At 40.0% G+C, this 16,412-nt stretch overlaps 2 protein-coding genes across 4 annotated transcripts in view; both read right to left on the reverse strand.

The window, feature by feature from the left end:
- The window catches only part of hivep3a (HIVEP zinc finger 3a), a 48,246-nt gene extending 43,129 nt beyond the window's left edge, over window positions 1-5,117 (reverse strand). For all 3 annotated transcript variants that reach the window (XM_067508604.1, XM_067508576.1, XM_067508629.1), the window contains exon 1: window positions 4,740-5,117. The gene's annotated coding sequence lies outside the window, so the exon portion shown is untranslated. The remainder of the gene's footprint in view (window positions 1-4,739) is intronic.
- Window positions 5,118-9,042: 3,925 nt separating this feature from the next.
- On the reverse strand, window positions 9,043-15,765 carry serinc2 (serine incorporator 2). Its single transcript, XM_067508662.1, has 10 exons — window positions 15,608-15,765; window positions 13,781-13,942; window positions 13,239-13,426; window positions 13,026-13,105; window positions 12,585-12,722; window positions 11,922-12,091; window positions 11,044-11,134; window positions 10,760-10,922; window positions 9,936-10,151; window positions 9,043-9,834 (listed from the first exon to the last, which is right to left on the reverse strand). Exons 1-10 carry the CDS (start codon window positions 15,644-15,646, stop codon window positions 9,696-9,698), a joined length of 1,386 nt encoding a protein of 461 aa, XP_067364763.1. The 5' UTR covers window positions 15,647-15,765; the 3' UTR covers window positions 9,043-9,695.
- Window positions 15,766-16,412: the final 647 nt, after the last annotated feature.

A 16,412-nucleotide genomic window follows, 5' to 3' on the forward strand; every position in this document is an offset into this window, starting at 1 on the left:
AATAATTATTCAACCTATATCAAGGTCACAAGACCATATCTAAGAAATGATTTAAAGCTACAATTAAATTTTTTCGTAGCAAACATCTGAAATTATTCCAATCAAAGAAGCTTGTTCATTTGAGGAACAAACCAGTGGATTTGGTCTTTGTTTTTTCTTAAAACATAACTGAAACAATGAATTGATCAAAACGTGTGCCAATCCACTACATTATTTCCACTGTAAAAACAATGAATAGGCTGCAAAACTGACCTAAAAGTTGCATAGCACCATTTTAGATGGGTGATACAGCAATTTAATGTTGCACTCTGAGTTAGAGTACTCGTGTGGGTTGTAATATAAAAGAATTGTATAAACTGATTCAGCAGAAGCTGTTGACTAAAAGTTAGATTGTCTTACCATGCTGGTATCTTAGCATGCTGGTACCAACAATTGACCCGATGCAACTTGACTGTAATTTGTGAGAAAAGCCTTGTTTCCAGAAGAATACCCAGGAATTGTAAACTTTTACTGTAACACATGCTTTCCATTGAAAAGTGCGGTCTCCAACCCCAGGCTGGGATAGCCCTGATGACATCATCCGGTCTGTTTTATTCAGAATGCTCACACGGGACATTACACAAATATTGTAACAAGCTGAGTAGAGATCTTCAAGATCATTAAATCAATCAATTGTACGTCTGTGGTATAGACAATTTCATGATTTAATGAATATATTCTGTTTCATAAGTGCTGCATTTTATTTCCAAACACGGCCACCCTATAACAACATATGACAGGCACTGGGCTCTGTTTGCCATGGGGGTGAGTGACTGGTGCAGCCTCACAGCATCACACCTAACTGCTGTAACATACTGTATAGTGGTGAATTGTTATGTCCCCTGTACATCAGCCCTGAGGTGAAGGACAATGCCGAAGGAAGAAAAATGATAACAACCAACCAAAGCCGCTTGGCTTTTCCATGCAGCATTTGAAGAAAGAAATTGCCTGTTGAGAAAGCTGTCAAAATTCTGACGTGCTCACTTTGAAGTGACACAGCAGGACATAATGAGATGAACGAGTCAGCCCTCGGGTATAGGGTGAGAAGACCTTAGATGCTGCAAAGACATGTCAGAGACATCACTTTACCCAGGCCTGAGTCATTATGTGCATCTACAATTATCTGTGGTGTATTATTACTTCCTATCACTTCATATGAAAGGAACAGAATTACAATAAACAGGCCTAAAATGATCAATCGAAATTCTGCTCCATTGATTACCGTTGACTGAGAAAAACTATGTGAAATACTGATACTACTGTAAATTTAATACATTTAGATAATGTACACTTGGTCAGAAGAACTAGCCATTTTAAGCTTTAATACCTTGGGATCCGAGGTCTTGTAACGGCCATGTTTTTTTATAGGCTGAATTAAAATCACAGACAGATAAATCTGTCATGAAAAAATAATACTCATTATTGTAGGTCTATTCAGAACCAAATTTCCTCCACACTTCTAAGCTGTACTAAACAATTTATTATAATGATCAAACACCCAGACAGTCAGCAGTCATTGTTTCCACTGAGCCAAGAGATTGTATTTGCCTTAAGGAAATGAATTGAAATCTATGATACACTAGCCACATTCATATTGAGGAAATGAAAATATGCCCTGTTCTAACCAATGCTTTTTGCAGCAAAAAAAGTTGCAAGCCACAGCTGTCCTCAGATGCACTATTATCTAGGCAACAAGGAGTGTTTTAGAGCAGCAGAGTTGATGTGCACAGTAGGTCATTCTCTTGCCCTCTGTAGGCACATATCCTCATACAAAATTATGGATGCCTGTTTCTGCCACTAAGGGAAAAAAATCCTGATCTTGCATCTTAAAATTAGTTACTAAGTCCAAATATTGAGAAAGTAAGTCAAAGTAATGAGATACCACCAGGAAGTACCATGAAAATCTTTTTAATAAATTAGCTCTCAATAATGGTATGCATTTCTCTCACCCATTTGCTTGTGTTGCATATGAGGATTAAAAGAAAATTTTAAAAGCGCTTCTTACTCTGTTCAGTTACCAAGTCCAGAGCCGGCTGTGGCCATTTTGTTACCCCAGGTGAGATTATGGTTTTTGGCCCCCCCATTAAATGAAATAATATAAACAAAACCAGAGTTCCTGTTTAGGTTTAGGTCCAACAATAAAAACACTAAAAATGTGTTATGCTCAAACAATCCAAAACATTGCAATATAATATAAAAACTGAATACAAAAGATGCAGTGCGGGTTTAACTCCAAGTTCCAGTGACAGTAAATATTTTTTCATTTTCTCCCCCCAACAACATAAATGGTGCTATGGTCAGTGAATACTTTGTGCTTGTATTTGGTAACAATGGGCCTTGTAAACACTGGGCCTTATAGAACCAGAACGTGTGAACAAGACAAAATAAAACTATAATGTAGCACTAAAAATTTACCAAAAGTCTCTGATAGCTTTTATTTAAAACTGCATACATCTAAACTTCCTAATGGCAAAGGCATCTATGGTAACATCACATGATACCTGAAACCTTACGAAAACCACACTTGAAGGCTAGGGCAGCCTTTTTATGATGACAATATCAATATGAGAAATATTAGATAAGATCAAACTTTAATGATCCCACAGCGGGGAAATTCCCTCGTTAAGCAGCTCACAGGAAAGGTAAAAGTGCAAAAAGCATTTTTAAAGTATTTATAAAAATTTAAAAATTAAATATATAATGCATATCCAAAAGCATTTAGAAACAAACACACAGCCAAGAGAATTTATAGTATTCATGCATGATCAGAAGTATTCAGCTGAAGTGTTTACAGGGTGGGAATAAAAGACCTGCATTAATGCCCCTTCCTACACTGAGGGTGTGTCAGTCTCCACTGTCTCCAGTGTCTGATGCAGCGGGTGAGAGCTATTGTCCATCCATCCACAGGTACTGCAAATTATTACTATTATTTATTGATTTATTTTGATGGCTTGCAGGAGTGCCCCCTCCAGCAGGTGGCGCCCTAGGCGACTGCCTATATAGCCTGCAGCTTTGACCATGTCAAAATATCGAGCACGTATCTCATTATTTTGACTTAGTAAATCAAAATATTGAGATAGTATCTCATTATTATGACTTAGTAGCTCATTATTTTGAGATACGGGAACATGATTTTTTTTCCCCGTGGCGGAAACAGGCTTCCATACATAATGCTGTTTTATTGCAGCCGGAACAGAAATAGCAAAACCCTCAGTGTAGCCGAAATCCACAGTAACATGGGGACGTTGAGGCTTCATCCACTTGGCCACTACACTGACATCCAAATCAACCCACCAATTTAAGCTCTGTTGTGGTTATGTAATATTATCGGCGATTTGATCCGCCCCGAACGGGAAGGTTTCTCACGCATGATGTCATGTTGTATTTTTTTTTTCCCTGTGTAAGCATCCTATCCAGAAATGACCGAACATCAGGGAGACATTATGTTGGCTGTGTTGGGCATCGCTAGCTTTCATTTTCTGCTGCATGTGGGTAACGGCTACGCCAAATTAACAAAAACATCTGTGCTTATTAACAAGATGCACACATTATATAATTTTCTACATACTTAAGGTCCAAATGCGTGTTTGGCTTTCATTAAGTGAGTAAATGTGGACCTCAAGCACCGATTTACAAGATGAGCTCACCTCCAGAAAAGAATAAAGAAATACAATGGAGCATGATCCAGCACCAAACAAAGACAAGTAATAGTTTGTGGATGTGGCAGAGTTTTTACCAAAAATACCAACAATTTATAAAACGCCTCGCACAAGAATTCATTAATTTTTAAGTGCCAGATTTATTTATTTTTTGGAATGGAGATTGGATTTGAACACAAAACGCTCTGCCGAAAAAAAGATCAGCAAAAACCAAACACACACCTGTGTCAAAGTGCCTCCTCCTCATATAGAGGGTTATAAAATCGAGTAACTGGGTATTGACGTCAGCTGCTACTATTGCAGACATACACTACAATAACAGAGCTAAGCAATGTGAGTTAACCAAACCCTCAGCTAATGCAGAAGCAGAACACTTTCTCTACATTACGCCACGGACGACACCGTACGCTTGTGCTACTACAACCAGCGTCAAGCTACAAACAACAACACAGCATTCACATGAGGAGTTTTCAAAATAAAACTCCATCACTAAAGAAGGCAGTGCTGCTGCTGCGTGTCAGTCACACTTATGTTCTGTATTTTAAGTATCTCATTTTAATATCACTTCGGCTCATCTACACGCGTGCTTTGCTATTTTACTGCGCACGACTAAACAAACAATAATGTTTATTTTGAACCTGAAGTCAGCACACTTCCTGGCTCGTCATGGGCAACTGTGGCTCGCTTGCCGCAGCTCACCACCGCCTCCTCCCTCTCCCAGACAATGAATGAAGCCAGTTTTGGTTATGGACAAGCCCAGGACCGGTTCAGGTGGCTCACCGCCGGTCTAACATTTCAGGCACAAACCATTCCAGGAACAGGACGTTTCCTCTTAGTCCTGGTTATGCTTTCCGTCTTGACGTTAGCTAACGTTAGAATTTATCTTGCCATTCTTCAACCTAATAACGCTAAGAAAAACGTGCAGAATAACAACGCCAGTCCTGTCACACAATTAACAATGTTATAGTAAAGCAAAGCAACACAACACTGAAAAATGTGTCAAACAGCGCCTCAGTGACCCCCTGTATGAGCTGACATTACCTGCAGGATGCTCAACTTCACTTCTCTGCGGTGCGGCGGCCACGGCTCCACGAGCTGCGTCAAGTAAGAAGAGACGCTTCGCGACGACGCGGGAAATGACTAAATGGCTAAACACTGCTTTCAAAATAAAACTTTTTTTTTCTTTTTTTTTAATCAGAACATCCTTTTATGCGTCGTTTCTTGGCTTTTGACTGAAACGGCATATTTTATTGCAGCTAGCTTGACATTACCAATACCGCCTCACGCAGCACGTCAGTTAGCAATACTAAATGATGTATTATCTTAACATCTCCACCTGCTGACATATTGGCCCCCTGAGAACGCATGTGCATAGCTTTAACTTTCTACCTCCAATCAGACTCTTTTTACAGAGAAACGATGGAGCTGGTACCGGCTAATAATGTGTGCGGGCCCATCCTGGCGGGAGCGGGATGGAATGGATCCTCCTGGAAGTTGATGCTGCAATTTGCCACGGTGCTAACATCACAGCAGCCCATAGACTTTAACACAAGGCATGTAGCATTTCCGGCTAAAACCATATCAATAAAAGCCGATGACCATTGCAAGCACATCTTTCAAAACATCACTTAGCGCGTGCAGTAAAAACGTAAATGTGAATGTCGCAGCATGAATACAAAAAAGGGGCAAATGATGACGGAACGGTTAAATGAGCAAGTCTAAAATCGTTCTCACTATAAAATCGGGTATAAACAACATTGCCAAGCCAAGCCAACTATTGATTTAAGAATCATTCAATTCAATTCAACTTTATTTATATAGCGCCAATTTACAACAAAGTAATCTCAAGGCACTTTACATAATAAAGTTCAGACTACACCAGTATGTAGAGGCAACCCAACAAATCCCCCTTGAGCAAGCCCTAGGCAACAGTGGAGAGGAAAACCTCCCTTTAACCGAAGAAACCTCCAGCAGAACCAGGCTCAGGGTGGACGGTCATCTGCCTTGACCGGTTGGGGTGAGTGGAAAGAGAAGAGAGAAACGGAATGAAAAGAGCAACAAAAAGCAACAACAAAACATTATACAGGCTGTTAGGACGAGTTGCTGTACATTGGAAACACACAGCTCCAAAGCCAAGGACAACTGCAGGAAGGGACAAAGGGAGGGAGACAGAGGGGGAGAAGCACAACTACAGGAGAGAGAAGACACAAAATTAATAGCGTGCAGTGGTGACAAATAAATGTATAGAGAGAAAGAGCAGAGGAGCTCATTGCACTTGCGGGAGTCCCCCAACACTCTAAACCTGTAGCATCTTAAGTAAAAGCTAATTCTAAATCATGAGAATTCATAAAGCCTATCAATGAATAGTGATCAAAATAGTGATCAGGCGCGGGCCGAGCCGCAGCCTGATATCTGATCACGCGGTTGGAGGAGTTTTTAATCTTTTTTTTTTATCATCGCGGAACTTTTTGTGCTTCTAGCTGTCATCAGCGCGCAACAGCTGTACTGTCGGGAACAGCTGATCGGGCTGCAGCAGACCTGCACTGTGGATTTAAGTTTCGTTCGGACTTTAAACATCCCGTAAGAAATAAGGAGGAAAACAGCGAGAAGTCGCAGAGCTGGTAAAAAGCGGAGGGGTGGGAAAGAAAACAGGCGAGCGAGGGAGAGAAGATTCAGGCCGCAGGACAGTATGTCCGAAACATGCATCAGTATTGACGGCTTCAGCACAGTGCGGGGCGGATTGAAGAGAGAGGAAAGGAGGCGGCCTGGCCATGTACATCAACAACAGGTGTCATACTGTAAATGTTACTGTGAAAGAGGCTCTGATATGCCCAGAGAGTTCTCACACTCAGACGGTGCAATGTGGCGTCATACACCTGGTCGCAGCCAGACCCGACATCCTGACGCCGTCGTTATGATCTCAGGTGACTGAGATCATAAAGTATACCTTCAAGACCCTCCCAACCTTCACACATTATGTGGATCGTCACACAAGGCGGGAGAAGACACTGGACCTGATGTACTCTAATGTTAAAAAGGCTTTCAACACTTCTGCCCTCCCCTACCTGGGCAGGTCTGACCACAACCTGATCCACCTCCTGCATGTGTATAAGCCCCTGGTTCATTTATTTTTACTCCTCTGGCTAGGTTTTGCCTTACTTATCTTGGTGCTTTTCAATATCCAAGATTCAAAATCTTGATCCAAGATTCAAAATCTTGAATCTTGCATCTTGAAAAGTACCTGTCACGTTTTCGCAATTATCATGAAGGTACAACCGCCTTCTTTCCGGTTTGTTTGTTTTATTCGTAATAGCTTGACTACTGCTACTGTCCCGCCACAGCTGGAGCGCGAGACAACACGCTGCTGCCTCAAACCCACGCGCACTACCGCGAGACACCGCCCCCTTGTATTAACATTACAAACACGCATTTTGTAAAATACCTGTTTACTTTAGAGATTTAGGCCATACATAGCGTTGCCACATTGATTAGAAATATTAGGATCTCTTTGTGGAAACAAACTGACAAAAAAAAAAAAAAAAAACGTTAATACTGTAATTTAAGATGTAAAAAAAATCTACTTCCTTATTATGCTGTCATCATATTCCTGTAATGTTATTGTGTCCTTGTGCATGTAAATCTGTGTGATTTGAACATCATACTGCAGACTAATGAAGACATCTGGGACCTTCGAGTGTCAGGGCTCCGTTTAACTTGTTTTTGCACCTGTGTTTCCAGGTGTGTCAAACCTTTCGCGTTGAAGGGGTGCGGTTGCTGGTGGTTATGGCGAAGCCCTCTCAGGGCGAGGAACAAAATAACAAACCATGACAGGCACAGGGAGCATTGTGAGCGAGAGAAGTGAGAGAATGAGACTATAACTGGCTTAAGAAACTGATCAAGCATTCAGCATTATGTAACAGCATTAGGTCAGCCTGCTGCTCACAGCTGGGCCAGGGACTACCAGCTCTCATGAGAATGTGGCTCAAATCACAACGTAAGCCAGAGCTATAGTGCTCAAATTTGGCTCATAGTGTGTGGAAATCATGCCGAGGTGCTGCTGGAGTATCATCGTCTCTGAGTGACTGTCATTAGGCCCCAAAATGCTAAGTGTTATGTGAACGTGCAGCAGGCCGAATGTCTGGACAAATGAGATGAAGAGCGGATTAGTGACATAAACGGTCACTGTCCTGAATTAGCCTGCTCGATGCTCTATATGTTAACGAACCCATCACCCAGAGGGCAGTGGATTGTGAAGTACAGACTTCACCTTCTTCCTACTTCGCCCTGTTCACCGTAAACCAGTGAGAAAAATGTATTAATATAATCTCTAATGTAAAATAACCAAAACTGTTGCGTTTTTGTGTAGGATCCCATTACTTGTCATAAGAAGCTGACAGTCAAATGTTTCATAATGTGGAGCTGTACAGGAGCTTAAAAATAGCTGATAGGCCCTTTAAAATGGAGTAGAATAGTTTGAAAGCAGGCTGTTAAGGCATTATGGAAAATGTAGTATCCAAGTCTTTGAAGCTTGACCAAGAACTGAAAGTTAGAACATTTCAGTCTCTGCCGCTTTGATTTGATCATTTTTCTATTTAGCTATTCTGGGAGCATATAGAAATTAGCACACAAATGTAAAATAAGTTTTAACAACTCAAAACATTTAATGCATACGTTAGTTTCTGTGTTTCTGAAGGGATATTTTCTAGTTATTTCATGGCCAAATACGCAGATTGACTTACTATTGTAATATGATGCCAAGGGGAAGTTACTTGTGTAAAGAAATGAGATATTACTCCTTGGAACAAACTCTTCTACATTTACTGCATCTGGCATTTGCCACCAGATGTCCAAGTACGACTTCAGAGTCCGGTCGCTTATTGTTCCTCGTCTAAATCCTTGACTGAATATTCTGAAATATAATGAAAGTGTTGTGTTTAGCCAGCTCATGCTGATCTTGTGATAGGGGAAAGCACATTCCCTCTACATTACTTTCCAAATGTGTGTGTGTGTGTGTGTGTGTGTAAAGAAGGAACACAATAAATCACATTTTAGCACAACCATGTGATTAATGCAAGGAGGGCATAGTAAAGCTGTGGAAATCCCTGCTGATCAGACTTGAGGGCATAGTAAAGCGTGTGGAAATCCCTGCTGATCAGACTTGATGACACTTGAAGTGTTTGCAAGTACTGAAGAACATATGGATCAGTTCAGAAGGTATCATGCATAAAAAAAACATATTCAGGTTTAGAAATATTAAAAAACATGTCTAAAACAATTGTAAATCTGACTGATTTGACAGACAATAGCCCCATCTGCAGGGCAGAAATGTCACCTACACTCTGACTAGAGAAACAGCCACCTTTATTGATTGTATGAAAAAGTGCACATACAGTACAGCGAGGAAGTAACTTCACACTGAAAACATAAAGATAGCAAAAATGGTCCCTCTGAATAACTTGTGTGCAAAAAAAGGCACCTTTGTTATAAAAGTAAAAACAGACCAAAGCTGTTCAGTAAAAATACAAAACTAGAAAAAAGAAATCTCACTAATTCAAACAGTTTTTTTCATGACATCAAAGTTATTTTGAGAGTACGATTAAAAAACATTGGACAAGTGCAGTCAAACAATTTTTAATTTTCAAAATTTTGTCATTCAAGATTGATTTGGTCTTAGCCTTTAAAGGAATGTAGTGTTCTGTTATTCCATTATACATATTTGTAACAGTGCAGAGAAAAAAAAGAAAAATAACCTGAGAAGAAAAAAAAGGTGTGTGATTAAAGCTCATCTCCAACGTGTTTTCTGCAAGACTGCGCTTCCTGACTGGAAGGAGAAATGTAGTTAACACATACAGCTTGTTTTGTGGTTAAAACACTCATTTCCATTTGATTGTCTAGTTTTTAATATAGAGAAAATTAAACATTTAAGCAGAATGACAGAATCTTCAAGATTGGTTTCCTCAAAGCGCAGACAGCAAGAGACTAGCAAACAGACGGTTTTTAGCTGAACTCTCTGTTGGGAAGCACCAGAGGGGCCACCAGTGTCCAGAGATATAGGGCCAGGCCGAGCCAGCTGGAGCTGATCTTCACCCAGACAGCTGACATGGAGGTCTGCATGAGCTGATAGTTTGTGTCGGGCCTAGTGAGCCAAGAACAAAGTCAGAGGAAGTCTGCGCTGGGAGGCAGGAAAATTGTACTTGTGCAGGCATCAGACGAGAACACCAAAACATGGTTACTTACATGTACCAGTTGGTGAGAGTCATCATTATGTAGAGAGAGGCCAGAAAGAGGCAGAAGTGGAAGAAGGAGTAGCTGTAGGTTACTCCCTCCTCTTCATTGTCCACAGCCCGTCGGACACCGTTTTCACCTGTGGCTGCATCGTATTCGACTGTCAGACCCTGGCCCTCCTCAGTCTGCATCAGCTTGTTCACCTGGGCGTTGTTGGAGGAGCGGATGCTGGTCGAGGACATAGCATCATGACAGAACATGACCTTGTCTGACATATCTTCCTCAGACAGTTGTTGTAATCACACATGACAGTTAACGCTCTTGTTTTTTTCTTAATCTGTTTGGTTATCATTTCCTCAGAATTCCAATGTGTTTTTAGATCCAACACATATCCAGAATTTTAAGGTAATGAAAAAAAAAGACCAATGATATTGTTTTTCTCACTTTGCTTTTCTAAAGCTTGAGTAAGTGAGGTATAGTATTGATGAATAGTAAGTAGAAAAGGGGAGCTGCTGAAGCATAAGCACAAGGTGAAACTAAGCAGCTTCATTTATCTCTTGGCATTCACTGGTTTCTTTTTTCTCTTTTTGGTCTGTTTCACTCAAAAGGACTTGACCAGCAATTCTCCCAAGAAACTGTTCAGCTTCTAGAATATTCAACTGAAAGCCTTCCCTAAAGCTTTTCTTTTGCAATCTCCCTTCAGTGACAGAAAGCAGTACACTAAACTCAACTTCAATGCAACATGCCCTCAGTGATGTATGCAGTTCTGCTTCAGGTCATTTGTAAACATGTCTATATCAAGTCATAATGACATGGACAGCGACAACAATAAATACCTGGCATAAAGAGTGCAGAACAAGAAAATGATCAATCCCACAATGCCCTGTGCATCCCACCACTGAATGTTTCCAGGGGCAGAGGTGGGAGGAGCCAGTCCTGGTGCTGGAGTTGGACTGCTTGGTTGGACCAAACTCAGCAGACTGGGGTTACACTGATGGTCTAAGGCGAAAAACACGCACAGACGTGACAACAGTTAAAAACAAGAGAAGTGTCTGTTAAAGCCATAGAGGCTTGTTGTCTTTGCCCTTTTTCTAAATTCAGCTACCCTGGGTGGACTTACTGGGGTTGTTGGTCATGGCTGACCAGGTGACATACATGGTGTAGACAGAGATGACGGAGGCCTGCAGCAGGCCTGAGGTGGGCTGAGCCTCCTGTGGAGACATAGGCAGAGTCATAACAGAAAGTGAGGTGACCGATTTTTTATTTCATGACAACATACTGCGCATACATTACCAGTTGAGTGTAATATACTGAATGTAATAGTTAGGTAAAAATAAGTAGCTTAGGTAGCTTTAGTTCATAAATACCTACAAACATATTTCCAGAAATGTTGGGACGCTGCATAAAATGTATATTAAAAGAGAATGCAGTGATTTACAACTAATTTGAAACTTCTATTCAACTGTAAATAGTACAAAGAGATATCAAAAGTTCAAACTGAGAGGTTTCTGGAAGATTATTTGCTCATTTTGAATCTGATGCCAGTAACACATGCCACAGAAGTTCAGATGCTGTTTAATAGCTAAATAAAAACAATGCAAATAATTTAAAGCCAATATTAGATTAGGTCCCCAGGCCTCAACAGTTTTTAAAGCAGACATGGATTCTGTAGCGAAAATCACTGCATGGGATCCGGAAGATCTCTGAACACCACTAAATTATCATGCAAAGATACAACCATACATAAAAATTATCCCATTTAAAATGGACTGAGGTGAACTTAAAAACCCTCCTGGTATCTGATGAGTCAAAATCTGAAATTCCTATTAGTAATTATAGGCACTGAGGCCTCAATGCTAAAGACAACAGGAACCATCTGTCTTAATATCAGACCACAGCTCAAAAGCCAGCATTCTCTTTTATTTACATTCTACACAGCATCCTAACCTTTCTGTTGGGGTTTGAATATTAACATATTTCTCATTGAATCTACATTACCTGGACTTTGGGAAGAATAGAAACAACAGACACGATGATGCAGAATATCAAGTTAAGGCTGATGAAGACCTTGTGCTCTGTGCAGTCATGAACTTGGGTGTAAAACACGTAGAAGATCACAACTGCAGTGAACGTCAGGGCGTAGTGAAGAATGGTGAAAGACAACAAAGCTGCAAGAACAAATGTTACAAAAAAATAATGGATATTGCGTTGGTTGAAGAAGAAGAATTTAGAAACTGAGGTCTGAACAAGAGTTTGTACCCCCTTATTTTAAAATAGCAAAAATAGAAAAAACTGAATAAAACAAAAATAAAACAGAATCTTCTTTTATCAACAAATTTTAATTTAATGCATAGCTGCTATAGCTATAACTGTCTATTCATCAGAAATTACTTTTTGATTAGTTGATCATTTTAATTTTCATTTTTTTACTATATCTTTTTAAATACACTCCTTAACCATTTTGTAACTGATCTAATGATGAATGAACACTGAATATGCATTATTATTATGATGTTATATGTGTATAGTTAGTGAAACATCCTATTTGGAGTTCAAAAGCAGGAGAAAATAACTTCTAGCAAGTACATTTCAAAAACACACTAGATTTTATATGGACTTTGTTTGTATAAATACAATATATGTGCTGCCTTTCTAAACCACCTGCAAACCAGCATTTGCTGTTTCCGTTCTCTGCCTTCTCCAGCCAAGCCTGGTTCCAAGAATGGACAAAGTCCACCAGCAGGACAAGTTGGATGACGATGAAGATGAACGAGCCAACCAGGCCGAAGTAATACCACACTGAAAAAAATACCAAGAACCTTAATAGAAGAGCTCTGTGCAGTGCCAGAGGTTTCAGTTCCCAGCACCAAGTGGATTCTAAGTACAGTGTGTTTAACAATTTCAATACTTGAGGTTAAACAGCAAGCCCTAATCGTGACCTGACTCACAACATTTGAACTCAAACCAAGTGGTGTAGCAGCTGTGTGTGTGTGGCAGTGAACAGCTGCTAGAGGGTTCAGTTAACATATAATCTGGCAATAAAAACTAGATCAATTCTGGCCTTACACTAAATGAGACACAAAACATATCCAGGCTTCAAACCTGTATTAAAGGTGCCATCTGGAATGAAGAAAGCTCCCACAGTTATGCCAACCAGCAATAGGAACTTGAAAAACCAGAACCTGTGAAGAAAAAAGTAAAGTTATTCCAGGTATGTACAGAACATAATCTTAGATATGCAGTGCCCATGTCTGGCCAGAAGAGCACAGTGTTCCCACATTGTTCAGTGCTGTGTGCTGAGGCTGCACTACAAACCCATTTTGGATTGAGGCCCGGGGGTCCTTGCTGCTGCGCACTCTGATCATAATGATGGAGAAAAGGAAGAAGAAGCAGGCCATGGCGAAACACATTCGGTACACGGACTTGTAGCCAACGATGATGTCACAGTTTACCTTGTTCTCTATGCCAGGTATGGTTGTGCCACCCGTGCAGAAACCTGGAATCTGATGGTGTGAAACCAACCACACAAAGGAAATAATGAGTGGAGTACAGGCAAGGATTCAACTGGGTCAACTGGAATGGCTTTGGAATATCTTTGAAAAATTACTGAATCCTCTGAGATTTCTGGAAGAAAAACAACAAACACATAATCCAAGTATCCTGTGCTGCTGCTCTACCAGACCACTGTTGCTGGGTTACACCCTTATGAAACCAATCTGAATTATTTCCTCATTGTACTCGAATTGGAAATGATATGTGGGATGAGAAAATGTAGTGACACTTGGGCCCTATGAGATGATGGTAGTGCTTCCATTTGGATCATTAAAATTGATCTAATCTACGCTTATCTGATGTACCTTTTTAAGATTCTCCTCCATGCCTGGGAGAATCATAATGACAGAGACCAGAGTCCCGAGCAGGAGCAGGAAAGAGAAAGCCAGCCGGCTCATGGTTGAGTTGTTCGTCGAAGGGCAGCATGATGAAAGGAGGCAGGAGGCTGAGCCGCACAAACATGATGCCTAGAGAAAAGGCAATGGAAAGAATTAGCAGTGAATATACGGATTTATTTTTTATGAGGCTCTGGGGTGTCGGATAATTAGGGTAATGCATGCATGGCTTTGTTTGACTGGCCGGGATAAAAAAAATAAAATAAATAGCAGTATTTCTGCTGTCAGGGCAACCACTTTCCTTCTCCTGCACAGCTCAAGAAAAGCAGAGACAAATGATGATTTACAGTGATTTAGAGGGCAACTGTGGTGCAAGAGGTAGAGCGATCGTCCACCAATCCCCCAGTCGCTGGTTCAATCCCCGGCTCCTCCAGTAACATGTCGAAGTGTTACTTCAACCCCAACTTAGTTGCTCCTGGTGAGTGCTAAATCTGCCATCACAACAAATCTCTCTCGGTCTGTTTCTTATCCAACATGGTAAATGAGCTCACATAGGATTCCTACATGATCCAGAGGCAGACTGCTGAGAGGTGTGTGCAGCACTGAAGCAGAGACTATGGCTGAGATCAGCCATCCTTTACTAAATATGATCATGCACCAGAGCACACAAGCTTTGGGTATGAACACTGCAGAATCTGGTTTCCATGGTCATAATGGTCTGTACCTTACTACCTTAGAAATACATGACATTCATCCTAAAAACAGTGAAGGAAAAAAATCACACCATAACAAAGCTCTAGGTTTACTATGGAATGCTAAATGGAACACTCAGTGTGCCCCTATTACACTTAAGGGCGTTGTCAGTATTTGACCTAATACTTTATACATGCAATAAAAAGCTCTCCATTCAACTATGTAGTTGTAGAACTACTCCCCAAACAAAACACAGTTACCCTGACAACTGGCTAACCAAACCTTAAAGGCATATACTTCAAAAGTGGTTATGTGATGTCACTGATACAATTATACATACACATCTTAATTTACCTAACCTTTCAATACACAGCGACTACAGAAAAAAAACAAAGCAGAAGAAACACAGAAAAAACTTGCCGTTGGCTCATACAATAGTCTTTGTCATCACCAGGATGATTCAATGTTGTCACAAATAAATACTAAAAAATTCCAATGGAATTAAATAGGATACACAAGAATTCGATTTAGTATAAGGCAAGCATACTGACAGTAAGTACAATGTCACTACAAAAAAAAAATAAACACAAACAGTGACGGGTAAAACGCGGAAATAGCGTCTTTTGGAACAAATTCTAAAACATTAACAGACTCACAAGTCAATAAGATAACTGAAAGACGCAATAAAAACAGGACCCTATCGATCGAACCACCCTTCAAAGATCTGGCAATTTCTCCTTACTTGTAATGTATATAATTATTTACATTTGCCTGAGGATTTTATAACTTGTTTATAACTGGGTTCAAGTGCATCTAAACTTTAAAAAGTGACACAGATGTCTCAACAAAATGTGGAATACATGCTTTACTTTTAACTCTGCACAATGGCAGAATTAAAATACTAAGTCAGTAAGCACCAGAAGACTGTGATTTTAAAGCTAGTTTCACATGACGTTACGTCGTCGATACTGAACCGACGCATGTTGCGTTAACTCTGCTAAGCTAACGTTAGGTTAAACAAGCCTAACAATTAAGAAAATGTGAGAAATATTAAGTCTACATAGTGTTGTACAGTAACAATATCAACGGTAAATATATACTCACACAACTAGCGAGGGAACCTAGTGCTAAACAAGCCCCCATGTTGATTTAAGTAACAATTCCGATTAAAGTCGTAAAAACTTGACAAGTTCAGGAAGAAACTATTAAATAGCTGCGTCAATTCGGTTAAAAAGGACAGACGGAAATCCGCCTACATTCTTCACAATAAAAGATTGAAGGCATGCAGAACGTTGATCACAACGTTAACAGAAACAGGTTATCCTAAAAATCTAGTTCTTAATTTTAAAGATATTGCATTTTCTGGTCTAAACGTCTAATAGAAATAAAAAGTATCAGATGACTATTAAGTTAGGTGTGTTTTGTTTGTTGTTGACGTCATCGCCTACGTTAACGCTATGACATTTATTTTAATGACCCATTCACTTAACTTCCGACATTGGTCGGTAAAGTTTTTCCAAAGCTCATCCGTGAGGTCATCAAGGGCGTTGCTTGGTGGGAACAAAAAACAAAAACAAAAAAACACCACACTGTGATTGGTTTAGAGAGTCGTCACTCCGGTTTGGCCAATAACACGTTGATGCGCAGTTGAGAATCCAACCCTTTCTTGTGGCCTCATTATTTAGTAATTCAACACTTATGATTATAAATATACTGCACTTTAAGTTCAAACAGGCTTTTGTGATTTAGGTAAATAATGCATTTTCAATGCTAATTATAAACATTTTTAAAATTTCTACAAACGTTATGTTTCAACACTTGTCACCTATGGATAGAAAACAAAATCTATTAACTTTTAACCAATAAGACTGTCGAAAAACACATAGTGGCTGTAATGCTGTAGAGTATC

This window comes from Channa argus, chromosome 1, assembly GCF_033026475.1.
Source record: "Channa argus isolate prfri chromosome 1, Channa argus male v1.0, whole genome shotgun sequence".
Lineage (NCBI taxonomy): Eukaryota > Metazoa > Chordata > Actinopteri > Anabantiformes > Channidae > Channa > Channa argus.